The 15,373-nt window shown below is 42.9% G+C and overlaps 1 protein-coding gene across 1 annotated transcript; it reads left to right on the top strand.

Annotated features, from left to right (window-relative positions):
• Positions 1 to 577: 577 nt before the first annotated feature.
• LOC110974114 (cytochrome P450 2J4-like) lies at positions 578 to 7,186 on the top strand. The gene is made up of 3 exons (XM_022225487.2): positions 578 to 1,783; positions 3,048 to 4,052; positions 4,385 to 7,186. The coding sequence occupies exons 1-3, from the start codon at positions 1,291 to 1,293 to the stop codon at positions 4,582 to 4,584; spliced, it is 1,698 nt and encodes a 565-aa protein (XP_022081179.2). The 5' UTR covers positions 578 to 1,290; the 3' UTR covers positions 4,585 to 7,186.
• The last annotated feature ends 8,187 nt before the right edge of the window (positions 7,187 to 15,373 follow it).

Here is a 15,373-nt window from a genome sequence, read left to right as displayed (position 1 = left end):
TGATTTTAAAAAGTACGCGCTTATACCGATTACTAAAGTACATACTTTATGCAAATTGCAACTGAACTAGAGTTTTAGTTTTACTTTCTTATGTTCTGAATTTGATGTGAGACCAGTAGCGTAACTACGGGGGGGGGGGTCGTCGTTCCCCCGGCGGAGGTCCGTTCCCCTATAAGTGCCCTTCATCCATTTGAATCTTGAAATGTAAATAACCTATGTACAGAGGCCCATTGAAAGCACGGGTAAAGGCCCAAGCACTCACAGGCCTAGCTCAAAAATGAAAATACCGTATTTCTGCACCCCTCAAGAGTCACAATGTACAATCATTCGGGACCATCACTGTCTCGTTGAAGGTATTCAGACTAAACACGGGCCCATATTTGGCGACATACGTCTCCAGAAGATGGTGCGGCTAAGCCCCGACACATCGCCCTTCAGGTTATGGTCGGGATAGAACCGAGGACTGGGAAGCCCAAGGGGCCCCGGAGGCAGGCTCCTGGGCTGGCCGGGAAACCAACGCAACACCAGAGGACAAAACAACCCCACCAGAATCGTGAGTAGATGCTGAAGAACGGTCATGCTGGAGAAATCGACTTCTGTGGATCTGGTACATGGAACCAGATCTAGTAAAATATTCCTGTTCGATGTTTTCAATGTCCTTCTTCAATCAACTGTGAAGCATTGAGAAAGCAAAGCAAGGTGACAAAATTGATATTCTCTGCCTCATGTGCCAACAGTTGGGTAAACAAAAGCTGTAGAAATATCCACGAATAGGTTTCACAGAAATCAAGTGCGTGCAATTCTATGTCGGTATGTGACGCATATATCAAGTAAGTGTTGGGAAAAGTGTACCATAAATGTGAAAAGACAGATGGAGACAAAAATGTGATACACCATTAATTTAAGAGAAACTTGTATTACCAAAATCATTTCCTTTGGTTTATAAACAGGTCCATCAAATCTTTGTCTCTGTTCTTCCCCATCCCAGTTCGGTGTTTATGGACAGATCCAACACTGACTGGAATGAAGGGGAAGGACCAATAATGCGTCTCGTTTGTGTACGCTGTAAGCATTCGTTGTTGACCAGTTTGTAACCACCAACTCTACAAGTGCATTATATTTACGGCCCCTTAATGCCTTCGTGGGTGCCAAGGGAGAAAAGGTCGTGATTAGTTTACATGTGAATGACAAGTATTTCAAGAGCTGCGCGCTTGACAGCAGCCACAAAGGGGGAAGCGGTCATAGATCACGCTTGTTGAGTCCAAAATGGAATACCGTTGTCTAGTTTGAATGTACTACTTCTGCCTGGGAAATTGCTTTGTGCTTCGTAGTACGTTTGGTGGAAGGAAAACATTTGAGCGCACAGAGCATGTTGAAATCCAGCCCCGTTCATTTCTACACTATATAACGACGAATTTCTCCAACATGGCTGTTCTTCAGCACGTCGTGGGGTTCCTGGACATTCGCACGATTTTGGTGGGGTTATTTTGCCTCCTGGTGTTGCGTTGGTTGCTGGGCCGGTCAAAGAACCTGCCTCCCGGTCCATGGGGCTTCCCAGTCCTCGGATCTATCCCAGCCATAGCCTGGGCGATGTGGAAGGGCTTGGAGCCACACCATCTCTTTGAGAAATATGCCACGAATTACGGGCCCGTGTTTCGTGTGAATATCTTCAACAAGACAGTGGTGGTCCTGAATGACTATGCATCGGTGAAGGAGGCATTCCAACATCCCCAGCTCAGCGACAGACCCAAAAGTCTCTTCACTGAAGTGTTAAAGATGGAAGGTGAGCGTAGGTGAACGGCAGACCTCATCGAAACCGATCAGATCCGATCACTTCTTTTTTCGGTGTGGGTTCTTTGCTCCTCTTCTTAGGTTATGGTTTTTTTTCCTGAATAGGCGGCGATGCTCCATAATTTGTTCGTCAATCAGGAACAGCGTACCAAACCGACTCTTTGCAAGAGCATCCTTCCTAATCCCAATATTTGCTTGTGTGACCTCATGATGACCTCATCAGGGATTATCAAATTTACCGTCATCCTTAGGCCACACAAGCATAACAGCCAATTTCATAAATGCACAACTCTCTTAAAAAATTCGAATGCATCCGGTAGATCAGATCTTAACGGTTTTTTGCGCAATGTGTGTGAACTTGCACTAATGCTATTTCCAGAGTTACCGGCAGCTCAAAGTCAGGTAAATACTGCTGATTGCCACGCAAGCCAATGTCATCAAAATGCTAAGTCGGTTAACTGAATACTTAATATAGAAATCAAGATTCTGAGAATTGTTTCTTTCTCTGACGTTGACAGATATAGAATTATTTGTACTTGAAAGTTAATGGTCAATGAGACACTTGTATCCATGCACATATAATATTATATATAACGGTTTGCCCATATAATATTATTCTTTCGAACTAGATTAATTAAGTAGATATCTAATTCATGATTTAATGTTCGGTGGAACATTGAACACGTTTTACTATGACTCAAGCTTGCTGAATTTTTTTGTCTGAAATGACCTGACCCACAATGACGAGCAGATTCAAGTGGAATTTGAAGCAATCCTATATCGGTGTAATTACTCAAATGTTTTGAAGTGGTGTACTTAACATAAATGTTGGAAGAGACTTCCTTACAGACATAGGCCTAAATAACTTCCTGCAATCTGGACAGTCGGCGAGCTATTTCCAGTCATCTAATAGATAAAGGGTATTCAGTGGTGAAATGGAGCATTTCTCCTCATCTAGAATCACCAGAATATATAGGTACAACTGAATAATTCATGGCATTTAATCATCTGGTGTTTTAAATTAAACATGAACCTTTTTAAACAGAATTTACTATATTTTGTCTGAATCATCAACATCATCAAACTTCTTTCATAGGACGTAGGTGTACAAAAAACAAAGCGCTTACAAATGTTGAAATTGACATAACTGTTGAGCGTGCCGTGTATTTTTGCTACTGCCAATATACAAACAAGATGAGATGCCTGTGCTTTGATTTTCAGCTCTCCTGTATTTATCTGTGAATTCTTGTTGCAAGGTGTCGCCGCATCCTCGGGCGAAGTTTGGATGGAACTGCGTCGGTTTTGCCTGACTGTGCTGCGGAGCTTTGGGGTGGGGAAGACAACCTTTGAGGAGCAGATCGGCACCGAGGCCAAGGAACTAATGAAAGAAATGGCGGCCTACCAGGGCAAACCCTTCAACCCTAAGCCGTTACTTGGTAACGCGGTGTCTAACGTCATCTGTTCCATTATCTTTGGCACGCGATATGAGTACACCGACCAGGAGTTTACCCATCTTCTGGATTTACTCAACCGAAATGTTAAGCTGATGGGAGCCGGAGGTGTGGCCGCGTGCATCCCTGCTGCGCGCCATCTTCCTTTTCTTCCTATTGCTGAAGCTGTCTCAAATTTTGAAGCCATTCTCACGTTTATAAAGGGTGTTATCGACGACCACCGCAAAACTTTCAACGCCGAAAACTTGAAGGATTTCACCGACGCTTACCTAATGGAAATCCAGCACAATCAGGGAAGATATGGAGACGGAAACTATCCAGCTCGGGAGAAACCTTACGCCTCTAAATACATATACAGTCGTCTGGGTGAACGTAACATAGTCGGCACAATTTTCGGTCTCTTTGCAGCTGGTTCTGAGACTACAGCCACAACTCTTGAGTGGTGTATTCTGCACATGATGCTGCACCCTGACGTCCAGAGTCGGGTCCAGGCCGAGATCGACGACGTGGTCGGTCGCAACCGGCTTCCCATGATGGCCGACGTTCCTAAGCTGAACTTCACCCGAGCGGTTATCTGGGAGGTCCAGCGCCTGGCCAACATCGTTCCTCTGGGCGTCCCGCATTCTGCAGCTTCGGACACCAATATCCAAGGTTTCTTGATCCCCAAGGGTGCATTCGTTATATCGAACCTGTGGATGCTGTTTCGAGACCCAAAAGTTTGGCGTGAACCTGAACAGTTCAAACCCGAGCGATTTCTGAACGAGAGGGGAGAGGCTGTTAAGGTCGAACAACTGATCCCGTTCAGCACCGGTAAGCAAGTCTTAAGTTAACGGTGCCATCTATTCCTGAACCTACACTAAAGGCAATGCTTATATAAAATAATGTGCCCAGCGCTCTTTCGAACTTCACGAGGTATGCTGACTTATTTATAACGAAAAAAAATGAAAGCAAAATGTTTTCTTGATCCCCACGTGAGATTTTATTGGCAGGATAAAATGCACGAATGTAATGCGTGGACATGCACGCAAGATAACTAACCCCACCGAGACTTTAGAGATGACAAAGGACTTGGGTCCACACCTCTGTCCCTCTGATCTGCCTTAGATTATTTAATTGGCAATTTTTGATTCTTGCTTTTTAAGGCAGGCGTAGCTGCATCGGCGAGCACCTGGCCAAGATGGAGCTCTTTCTCTTCTTCAGCTTCTTCGTGCATCAGTTCACCTTCAAGAAACCCGATGACTCTCCTCCGCTGACGCTGAAGGGAAAGAGAGGCTTAATGCGAGCCCCGTTTCCGTTCGACACGTGCGCCATCCCACGATCTTTAGAGGACTGCCATGCTTGAGCATGTGATAGGAGCTGCGTTATGGGCACCTTCCATTTTGCTTTATCGAGGGTAATACAGGATAAAAGCTAGCCTGACTACACCCCCCCCCCTTCTGTTTGTCACAAGGCAGGTTTTCCTGCTGGCGTTATAAAGCAATGTGGTCAAAAACCGTAGCGAATTGTTCCTTTTTAGCGTCACGAAAAGTGATTGATCAGGTGACAAGCGAAATTAAAACAAAACAAAAACAAGAAGAACAAAAGAACACATGAGTCTCGAGCTGGACCAAGAGAGGGGGCAATTTTCACAGTAACGGATGCTCCTTTGGTAGCAACTGAACTTCGCTGGTTCACCAACGACTATGAAATGCAAGCTTAACGGTCACGTTGCTACCAGCAAAATGAAAACTCCCGACCAACATGGCTCTTTTTAACCGATGAGGTGTGCTTTTACTCAAAGTGGATACAATAAGCTGGCCAGGTTGAGACTACTGAGGCGTTATTTCTGAGAAAGAGGGCAAAAGTGTCCTCATCAGATCGATTGCACCTGCTAAGTCTGCACATGACCTGTCTGCACGTGACCTGTACTGTTTATAAACATAGTGTTCAGGCTCCAACAGCAAAGTGTGTTACATATGCTATTTACTTAAAGTCCGATTGGCCGGTACAATGATGGGTCAACTGACGTGCTGGGTACTGTACTGGCAATAGGTTTTATTTTTTGGTAAACAGTACTTTGCTATGGGAGAATGCCATTTTTGTTCATATTTTACCCACTACATGTCACGTGATGAAGTGGGTGCAATCGGTCAATTATTGTACGTCTGCGTGCAGAGATGATTTTGTAATCGTTTGGGTTTCTGCATATACCAGGGAACACAAATACAACTCTGTTTGGTCTTCTAAAAAATGTCCACATACTTTTGTAATATTTTACCTGTCTTTTTTACAGCAGAAGTACACGGGAGATTTTTAGAATGAAACGTGGCATTATTTTTATACCTGGAATAGAATAGAAATGGTGCGTCTGAACTTCACTCATAAATATAAAAAATAGATAAATAAAAAATGCAAAAATTGCGTTATCGCTGGGGAAGTTGGTGCTAAAGAGAAAAACTGGATGAGGTCTCTCAGAAAAAAAATAGAACTATTCCTACTCCCATTTCATTCGTCGGAATGGAACTGTACTTTTTTTTACCGGAACTACTTACTATGAACTCGCAAACCTTCAGGAAAATCAGACTGTGGTCCTGTAAATTCCATTTCGAACGGCCAGGTTTATATTCCTCATGGCTCAAGACATGTAAAAAGATAATTTGAATTTTGAATGAGATCCGCATATACTTACATATAAACACTGTAAAACTCTCATCTAAAAGAACTCCGGAGAGCATTAATCCAGGAGCAAAATGTTGACTTTCTGGAAATTTTTAATGTTCTTGAAAGTGTGACTTATGACCAAAATGACACTGAAAAAATAGTTCTTGCAGGGATCTGCAATAGCTCCCCCACCCGTCCTAAAACAAAGTGTCAAGCCTTAGGACCTCCATCTTTAGCAAAGGAAGTTATTTTACAAGAAGTCATTTCACAATCGTTGGTTCTAAAAACTAGGTAATGTAGAACAGTCACTATTCTGAAGAGCATATTCGTCACTCACTCCACACGGCATTATAGGATCCAGGAAATGAATTTTTCTTAGAATCTCTTTTTGTGTATCTCTGTACTCTTCTTCCATGTATGAAGACTGTTTGACATCTTTTTTGAGTTACGTGAACTGAACGGTGCACTTTTTCAAACATTAAAAATTGACCAAGCATTTTGGACAAGTGAGGGCGTTTTTGCTTTGATTTAAATCCAGGAAGACGTGGTTCAGGTTGCATGTTTCCATGTTCAAATTTTGAACCCCAAATTTGCTATCTGGGAACATTTTGTGAAAAAGATTTTCGCTGGATTATTGCCATTTACTTAAAAACAGCAATAAATTGCCAAAGAAAATGAAATCTGCCATAGCAGTGGTTAAAAAATCTAGAAATTTTCTGTGCACAAATCAGTGCAACATTGAGATTCAGTGCCTTAGATGACATCATAGTTCTGCAATGAATATGCAAATAGCATTAGCATAAAACAAGAAAGCATCAAAATATGGGTTAATAGTGCATAACGAAAATTTAAAATCAGGTTAAATGAAACCCAAAGATGCAATTTCAAGGGTTTTAGTAAAATTTATAAAATATGTCTATTTCCTGGTTCCTTTAAACTTGCTACCATACTTCACGCTATTATACATGTACTTGCTTTGCATCGCAGCTCAATTGTGTTAGGTTTTTAGCAGCCTTTTGTGGACGTATCTGTTAATTTTCTGCTGTAGGGCAAAGGTAAAAGATAATGCTTAGTGGAGCCCGAAGGCAAACGCAGTTCGCGCGATGGCTGACGGTCAAAACATGTCATGGTGACTGAGCTGTATTACGTGCACAGTACAATTATATGCCCATGCCCTGCGAATTTGATTAAGGCTGATCGAACTTTATTATAGAGTGTGTTGACTTTACGGCTTTATTTGAATATTGAAAAAGGAAAGAGATCTGTGTTGAAATAAAATTGTTGGAATTGGTTCCATGCTTGTAGTGTAGAATCGATTCCTCAAACATGGCCGTTCTTCAGCACCTAATGGGGTTCGTGGACACTCGCACGATTCTGGTGGGCTTGTTTTGCCTTCCGGCTTCCCGGTCCTCGGTTCTATCCTGACGTTTGCTAGGGCGATGTATCGGGGCTTGGTGCCATACCATCTTTTTGAGAAGTTGCTGCGAAATACGTACCCGTAAATCGTTTGAATAGGCCTATCTCCAGTTAGACAGTGGTGGTCCTGAATGACTATACGCATTGGTGAAGGAGGCATTCCAACATCCGAAGCTCAGTGACAGACCCAAAATCTTTTCACCGAGGTGTTAAAGGTTGAAGGTAAGCCTTGTGCCTGGGGACAGTCGGCTTCCAGGGCACTGCTGAAGTTGATACCGTGCACGATATGGGGCCGATGGGTATACCCCCCACGTGTCCAATCACTATACATGTACACACTCTAGACTATTGTTACCTAACACATCCCCCTAGAAGTCTGGTAAGAATTCCTAAGATTCCGATCTAACAATGACCAACACACAGGTGGGGGGGGCTCTCTCCGCCCAATATCTTACCATCACAACACATCATAGGTCCAGCTGAGCACGATCGCGACATCACTGGAAAAAGGTCTGTTGCTAGAACAACACACGCATTGAAAATTGTCAGAAAGATCCTGAGATTGTAAATTCAGGTTTCCATGTTTATTCCTTTCATCTTGTGTATAATAAATATCATAATAAAAAACGTGTCACTTTCTTGAGAAATAGTTTGTATAAATAGTATGTAATTTATTACATTAGTGAAAGGAGTAAAGATATCTTTACATGATTTGGGATACGTCCTCAAATTTTGAATGATACGGAAACAATACATGAAGAAATTATGGAACCCAAACCGCGGCAAACAAATCTCAAAAGAATTTTCTTTAAAAAGGGATTCCACTTCAGTAGATACAGTGTGAGTGGTTCTTTACACTTTTGTTCTACACGAATACCTTCGAATAGAAAAGGCTATGATAAAAAGAGAAAATGACGGTTATTGTGTCGACTTTTGTCAGGTTTCTCTTCCAGGCAAATACACAAGCGTCATAGATCTGTCATAGGATGTCGCAAGTAAATGCGTTTGTTAAACGTTCTCTTGGGAAATGATTTACAGTCGCGCAAATTAACAGTTAATATAAGTTTAATTGTGTGGGACTTAAGGTGCCTGTCCATATGCGCGTCAACACTTGCGCCAAGCGATGCGTATCCGCCAAAATCGCTCCTGGGGCGATTTTGACGGCTGAACGCAATGCACACGTGTGTTATGTCAATGGGTCGATGTTTGTGTCCGTCAAATTCTAACGTGTGAACGCATCGTGTACACAACGCATCCAAAAATCGTACCGTGTGGAAAGGCGCCTTTAATGTGAGATTCCGTGAACAAACGTTGGCTCCCTATCAATGTTCATATCAAGCACTTCCAACTGTCAACCGCTAATTTAATTTTTGTGAGTAGTTCGTCGTTCCGCCACCCTACCCTGCAGTTGTTGCAAACATGAAGGGCCACTGATGCTACACTTGTAATTTCACAATGGCGCCCCCTGTTGCTTTGTATCATTGGTCGATGTTGATAGCAACGTGAGAGGTGGCGCTATGCCCATGTATAGTAGACGTGAATCCAGTCTACTTGTCGCGACTGACTTGGCGTGCGCAATTTATTATGAGAAAACTTCAAAAGCGATATCCAAATCTTGTAATCAAACAATACGTTTTTCGTCGACGCTGTGCAATATAATGTAATCAAGGTGAACGTCAAGGCATTTGACGTTGTCATGAACGAGTACCCATTTTGTTTTCTTGAAAATTAAAGTGTTACTTTTCGTAATAATGATTGATGTAGTGCATCTTAGAATAGATTCACAAATAATTATCAGAAGGATCAGAATAAGAGCAAAAGGAGCTGAAACGTTGTTGTGGCTGACGTTAATGTTATTTATTTCCTGGAGATAATTCCAAATTAATGAAAATACAAAGTTAGAAAGAATGCATGAAAAAGAACAGCAAAAAAATCAAGGCCTACCACCTTGAGCATGTACTATGCAAACACAGGGGACAGAAATGAAAGAAAACGGTAACCGCGCCCTCTGCAAACACCACAGGTTTTTATAAATGCACAAGTTGGCTCCAAGAACACTAACGATGTAGTTTATACTACTTATGATGGAAGGGGCCATACTAATAAACGACGACCTTGCGCGCACAGGCAAAATTACGATTTTAAAATCTTTTTACAGAGAATTAAAAATTCCACTTAAATTAGAAACTAATAGCGAAAACGATTTCATGAGATTTTCTCCAGAAAAAAAATAAACAAAGTCAGAAAACCTGAGAGAAAATGATCATCGAAGTCACACCCCTGTACATTTTCAATGGCCCACACACACTTGTTGCCGCCAAGGCCATTTGTGCGCATGCGTGCAAATTATGAATTCATTAGTGTAGAGGTCTATAAACGTTCAAGAGGGTGTCCATTCAACTTGCAATGATGTCATACGAGCTTATTGGCTCATGACATATCCCAAAGGGCTCTGTATATGCGTAGTATTATTTACAGTACCTCAGTTATAATTTGAGTGTGTGAAGTAGTGCTGTTAGTGCTCTTCCGCTGCATATGCCCAATTATCCGTAAACCGGACGAAGAGTGGCAGGTTTCAAAGTTCAGATGGAAAAAAAAGTAAGGGAACACCACTAGTCTTCTGAGAACAAAAGAGACTGATCCTCGTGCGCAGAGTTTATCGGATGACTGCCATAAGACAATGGCTCCCTCAGGCTACATCGCTCCCAACTGAGCTCCCCTCGGCCTCTGGCAAGTACACTGGGATGATAATATTACTGAAGGCTGTTGACCCATTTCAAGGAGTTTTTGTTTAATAGCATGACCAAAAAATGAGGTAGTCCGACCTTACCTGGAGGGGATCCTCTCCCACCCCCAACAAACCGAAGGCAGGAGTACAACGGTTTCCGGACCTGATTATCCCCTGACGTTTATTGATTAATTAAAGTTCAGGTTTAACCTGCACACTCCCAGCTACATGAATAAGCCACAGCAGTGCAAGGTAGCCTGCCCTCATGACATCACAGCACACTGGTACCCTAGTACACCTTCATGTAAGGCAGAGGTAGCCTGTGCTGTGCATTGATATTTTGCCAAACGTCCGGACTTGATTCTGAACAGTCTAGAAAAAAAGAAGGCATTTTGTAATTTGTGCTGAATGCTTTATTAATAAGCGAAACACTCGACTTCGGTGTGCATGAGCTAAGGGCGGATCCAGAACCATGGGTGGGAGCTAAACTTGTTTGCAGGGCTGCTAACCTTTCTTGGGTGGGGCTACAGTAATTTTGGGGGGTTTATACGCTTTGGGAGGGAGGGAAATGAAATAGAACCCCCAAATCACCTTTCTTTCATTATTAAAAAATGTCCAGGGCCAATGACCATATAGAGGTCGTTGTTCATGATGATTATGGTATTGGTATATCTGTATGGGCGGCACATTAATGGTTTTTAAAATTGTTTTCCCTTTTTTTTAAGTGATACTGAATGCAGTTTAGTCGTTGAAAGTATGAAAAATTCTTCAAATCCACTTTAATGTTTTGCTCTCCGCAAAAACCCGTGTGTGTGTGAGGGGGATGACTCATTATACCCACCCCCCCTCCGGATTTACGCCCATGCCAGGCTGGCGCTCACATTTCGACATGAATAAATGATATAAATGGAAGGCCAACCCTGCAGAAATCCCACGCTCTTTAACCCCCCCCCCGCGACTACTGCCTAAGCTGCCCCGTTGACACCTGACTGTTTGACTTCAAATCCAGTGATGGACGACACCAAACGAGCGGTCGGATTGAAACACTGAAAGTCGTGCATAATGTGAACACCTCAGGGTCTTTCGAGCTGGCCTTTGGCAGGAATTTCCCTGTGACAACTTGTGAAGTCGCGGTCTCGAGAGCTTCTTTACCCGCAGCCATCACAGATCGGAACCTGTTTCCTCTATTGTCTGGGAAGTCTGCGGCACACCATGTCTACTTCTCTGTCACGTATCCTCTCGCCAACTAGACCGTGCACGCATGAGTACTTATCCCAAGGCTACACTTGTTACAATTCGGCATCCAGACGTCCTGAAATATCACGCTCAAAGCCTTTCGCTCCAATTCTACAAATCCAACCCTAGTTACATGTCTGAGCAAATAAATTTTGTTTTTAATTAGCATGTAGGCCTAAAGGATGAGGCAGACAAGGGCGGGTATTGTTGCTGCTTTGTTTTTTTTTTGTGTTTTCAATGGCTCTTTCAGCTACTCAGGCTATTTTTGCCAATAGCTATACATTTATTCATAACCTTTATTAATCAGCCTCACATTAAGGAGTTTGGAAGAAGGTCCACTTTTAGAGGCAGGAGGAAACCGGAGTACCCCGGAGAAAACCTGCGAGAGCAAGTATGGACTGGAAACCAAAATTGCACTTAAAGCCTGGGCCAAGCCGGGACTCGAACCCGAGCCTCATTGGTGCAAAGTGAGAAAGAACCGCTACGCTAATACACTAACCCGCTCCCCCTCAGTGCGTGTGGATGCCACCCTTACCTTTTAGATTTAGGGGCCAGTCTAATGGACGAAGGTCAGATGAGGTCACCTCTTACTTGTTTCTATTTTGACTCATTTTACCCATCTCCACCCTGACATTCGCCCATCTGTCACCATCCTCATTATTCCCGCATGCACCTCATCTTCACGGTCTTCATTTTCCTTCAGGAAGCACCCGCCTGGATGCAACGGCCCGGAGCATAACTTCAGTTGCTGAAAATATCGCATTGAGAAGACATGCCTTTGATTTGACAAAAGCAGAAGGACTGCAATTTGATAGTGTTTATCCCTCCAATTTAAGTCGGTAGGGAATGATGGACAATCCCTTGGGGGGGGGGCTGAGCTGGGTTTTGATTTGCTGTTTACTCTTAAGGATTTGAATACGTGGATTGTTTCTTTCAAATGTCGTTTCGAGCTCAAGCATCACTTCGAATCAAAGTATCGATTGAGCGATCTGGCCAACAGAATAAGAAGTCGCCACCGCTTTTTTTGCCATGCTCGCGCGAACGTCGTACGTGTGCGTTCAATCATTTTTGGACCGACTGGTTGTAACTGTGATTTGCCAAAATGCACAGCCGCTTCCAGTTCAACTTGACTCATAGCCATTTGCTCGCTAGGCACGCCCCTTCCGTTTGACAACCGCACGGAATTTTGTACTCTCAGTTCCAGTTCATCTAACATTCTGTGCGTCCCCCAATTTTTTATACAATGAACTTGACAATACTGCATAAGTTGTTTTGACGCGATTTTTGGTTATATGTCCATCTGCGTGTAAGTTGCGTGTCAGTGTGGTGCCAACGCGTCTCTCCAGATGACGGCTATAGTTGATCACGACAGCATTCACACATTTGTTTTTCTATTTTGTACTAGTCAAAAATAAAATGTGTCCCTGGCTGACTTGCTGCCCGCAAATCAGGCCAAAAGGTAATAACAGATGCAAGTATGTGCTTACATGTGCGCGGGGGAGTTGTTTATCCCCAAGGATTGATATTTAATAAATGTGTCATTACAAATTAATTCATAATTAACTGGGTTTGGAAGATCTGCGAAATCCAGCGATTAAATGGGCGGTCGTGAATAAGAGGAAAGCGCCAATGAATGTGATCTTATGACGGAAATGACACCAGCCACCTTGGAGGATGATACACCGAAGACTAATTGAATTACCGAAGGATATCTTTGAACTTAGTACTCTCTCAAGGTCTTTACTCATCCCGACAATTTAGATGACCCGGGCATCACCTTCTGCAAGTCTAATGTACCTAAAGGTGGCTATCTCTGTCATGTTGAGTAATGGATCGGGATAAGTGTCCCTCTCAAGCACTCTTAGAGATGGAAAGAAACTAGTGGATGGGATGATACGAGGAGATAAGCCCTTTCCCTCTGAAAATTGTAGACGTAGCTTCTTAGCCCTTCTATGCTCTCGCGATGATTAAGACCGCCGTTCCCTCGATTTCGGATCAGCCAGTAATACCGGGACTACATGTAGTCCTGATACTGGGTGCACTTCGAGACTGTCTGGTCGTTCTGCTGGTAAAATCCTTCCACCAATTTCACGTAAGACAGCAAAGTGCCTGAACATCAGATTAAAGGCTCAGATTGCTTAAAGGTGCTTGATACTGATTTGGCTTGGATTTGGGAAAATGTAACTTTTATACGAAATTGACACCGACATGTATATATTCACATTGCATTCTCTGCTCAGTCTTATTTGTTAGTGCACACGTATCGGAACAACTCAGACCACACTGACCACGCAGTGAGAATGTGTATCTTGATCTTGAAATTAAGCGATTCCCAGACGTAAAGCAACACTAATATCATTGACTGCTTGGGGTATCCACCGCTGCACTCGAACAGCCACCCGATCACTGGGAAATTCTGTTCGTCGAGTTGTTAAGACGTTTCCGGCAGTAAGCAGGAAGCCGTGTTTTTGATGCCCGCCAGGGAAAGGTTGCTGATTTGATAAAGAGGTGAAAACACACTTTGCCATAAAAACCAGAAAATTGTCGAAATGTGTTTGAATAATAAAAAGAATGGAACTCGTCGCATCGCAAATTTACAATTAAGTCGTTCGCTTCCTCTCGCAACATCGTTTCCGCCTACCGTTATTTAAAGGGCCACAATGTGAGTTTCACTTGAAGAAAAGGCTTTTGTGCAACTTCTGAGTTGTTTACGCAAGAAACCTAACTGACATCTATTTCTGGGTTGGGCTTGATAAAAAGGGCAGGTTTTTCAACGTTAAAAATTTTGCATGCGTTTACTGACAAATGAGGGCGCTGTGATGTCATTACAGGAAGATTCTGCACTGTACACGGGTTGCTGTTCACATTGTGAACATTAATTCTGTTCACTGACAAATATGTTGTGAGAAAACTTTGCTCACTGGCCGATGAACTGAAACAACCACGAATCTCCAAGGTAAGCACAGTTCATTACAGTAAAGTTTGCAAAACTGGTACAAGTGTGAGTTCCGGTCAGTGGGTGTTATGTCTTGGAAATTCATGATAGCATAAAAATAAAGAGGTGTGCAAATGTAAAATGGAAGGGAAAACAATAAAATCCACTGTTTAATGTGACACATAAGAGTATTATACAATACCTGCATTAAAATGTCTTCGCCTGGCCCCTTTGATCTGGTCAGCATTTTATTTCCCACCTTACAACTGCATTTACAAAATCAGCAAGGACGTCTTTCGCATTGACTTGCGTTTGACCTGCTGACTTCAGGCGGGAAGTTTGTTCAGGTGGGGGAAAGTGTCGGGCATTTTGCGCCATTTTTAGGGGCCTGTCTGCGTCGCTGTCTGGACCAGCTCTCGATGGTTAACCGAACCACTTCCATAATGAGGAACATATATTGTCTTTCTGGAGTTTGTTTCAGGAAATTAGACAGGACCTTCTCTTACAAATGTCTGAATTCAGTCTGGTTAAAAGTGTTCCCTACGCTAGTAACATGTAGACCCACCTGTGTACGTGTACGTACAGCTTACTGTCTGGCACGTGCACCAGAAAAACTGAAGAAAACATTATAAATTACATCCTGAACATAGTTTGCGGTATCCGCTACTTCACCTGACTCGGACCGGCCAGCTGACCCCGGCAAGCTCGGTGGTCGAGTGGTTAAGACGTCTGCACTAGTACTGTATAAGCAGGAGGTCGTGGGTTCGAGTCCTACCCGAGTAAGCTTGTGACTTTTTTCGCAAGCTCTAGGACAAGCACTGAGCATACAGTGTTTATTATTAATATATACGTTGGGTAAGGGCAGAACCCGTTATATCAATTATGAAGTTTTAACCAGGGCTGCGCAGAATTAGCTTTTAAGGTTAATTACTAGGAATCTTATCCCAGACATTTTTATTACCAGATTTAATTTTACAGAAAGCTGATGTTTGAGAGAAGTTTGCCAGAAGAAAAAAAAGCCAATGCTTTTAATAGCTACTTGATAAAGAATTGCGAGGCATGCAGATGAAATAGTGAATGACTGACATCATGAGCAAACCGAAACTTCAAAGTTTTTCAGACAATAAATAGAGGCTTTGCGTAGTAGCCATCTCGCAGGGCAGTTCTTTTGTTCTA

This window comes from Acanthaster planci, linkage group LG04 (assembly GCF_054643075.1).
Source record: "Acanthaster planci isolate LZ-2023a linkage group LG04, COTS_SCS, whole genome shotgun sequence".
Taxonomy (NCBI): domain Eukaryota; kingdom Metazoa; phylum Echinodermata; class Asteroidea; order Valvatida; family Acanthasteridae; genus Acanthaster; species Acanthaster planci.
The sequence above is the reverse complement of the archived record's forward strand: the minus strand, read 5'-3'. Positions and strand labels throughout refer to the sequence as shown.

What these genes read in the sequence shown, in the direction of transcription:
- LOC110974114 (XM_022225487.2), top strand. Translation starts at nt 1,291, where the DNA reads ATGTACTACTTCTGCCTGGGAAATTGCTTTGTGCTTCGTAGTACGTTT. An exon ending in TGAAGTGTTAAAGATGGAAG is followed by an intron (nt 1,784 to 3,047) that starts GTGAGCGTAGGT and finishes TCTTGTTGCAAG; the next exon opens with GTGTCGCCGCATCCTCGGGC. An exon ending in ACTGATCCCGTTCAGCACCG is followed by an intron (nt 4,053 to 4,384) that starts GTAAGCAAGTCT and finishes TTGCTTTTTAAG; the next exon opens with GCAGGCGTAGCTGCATCGGC.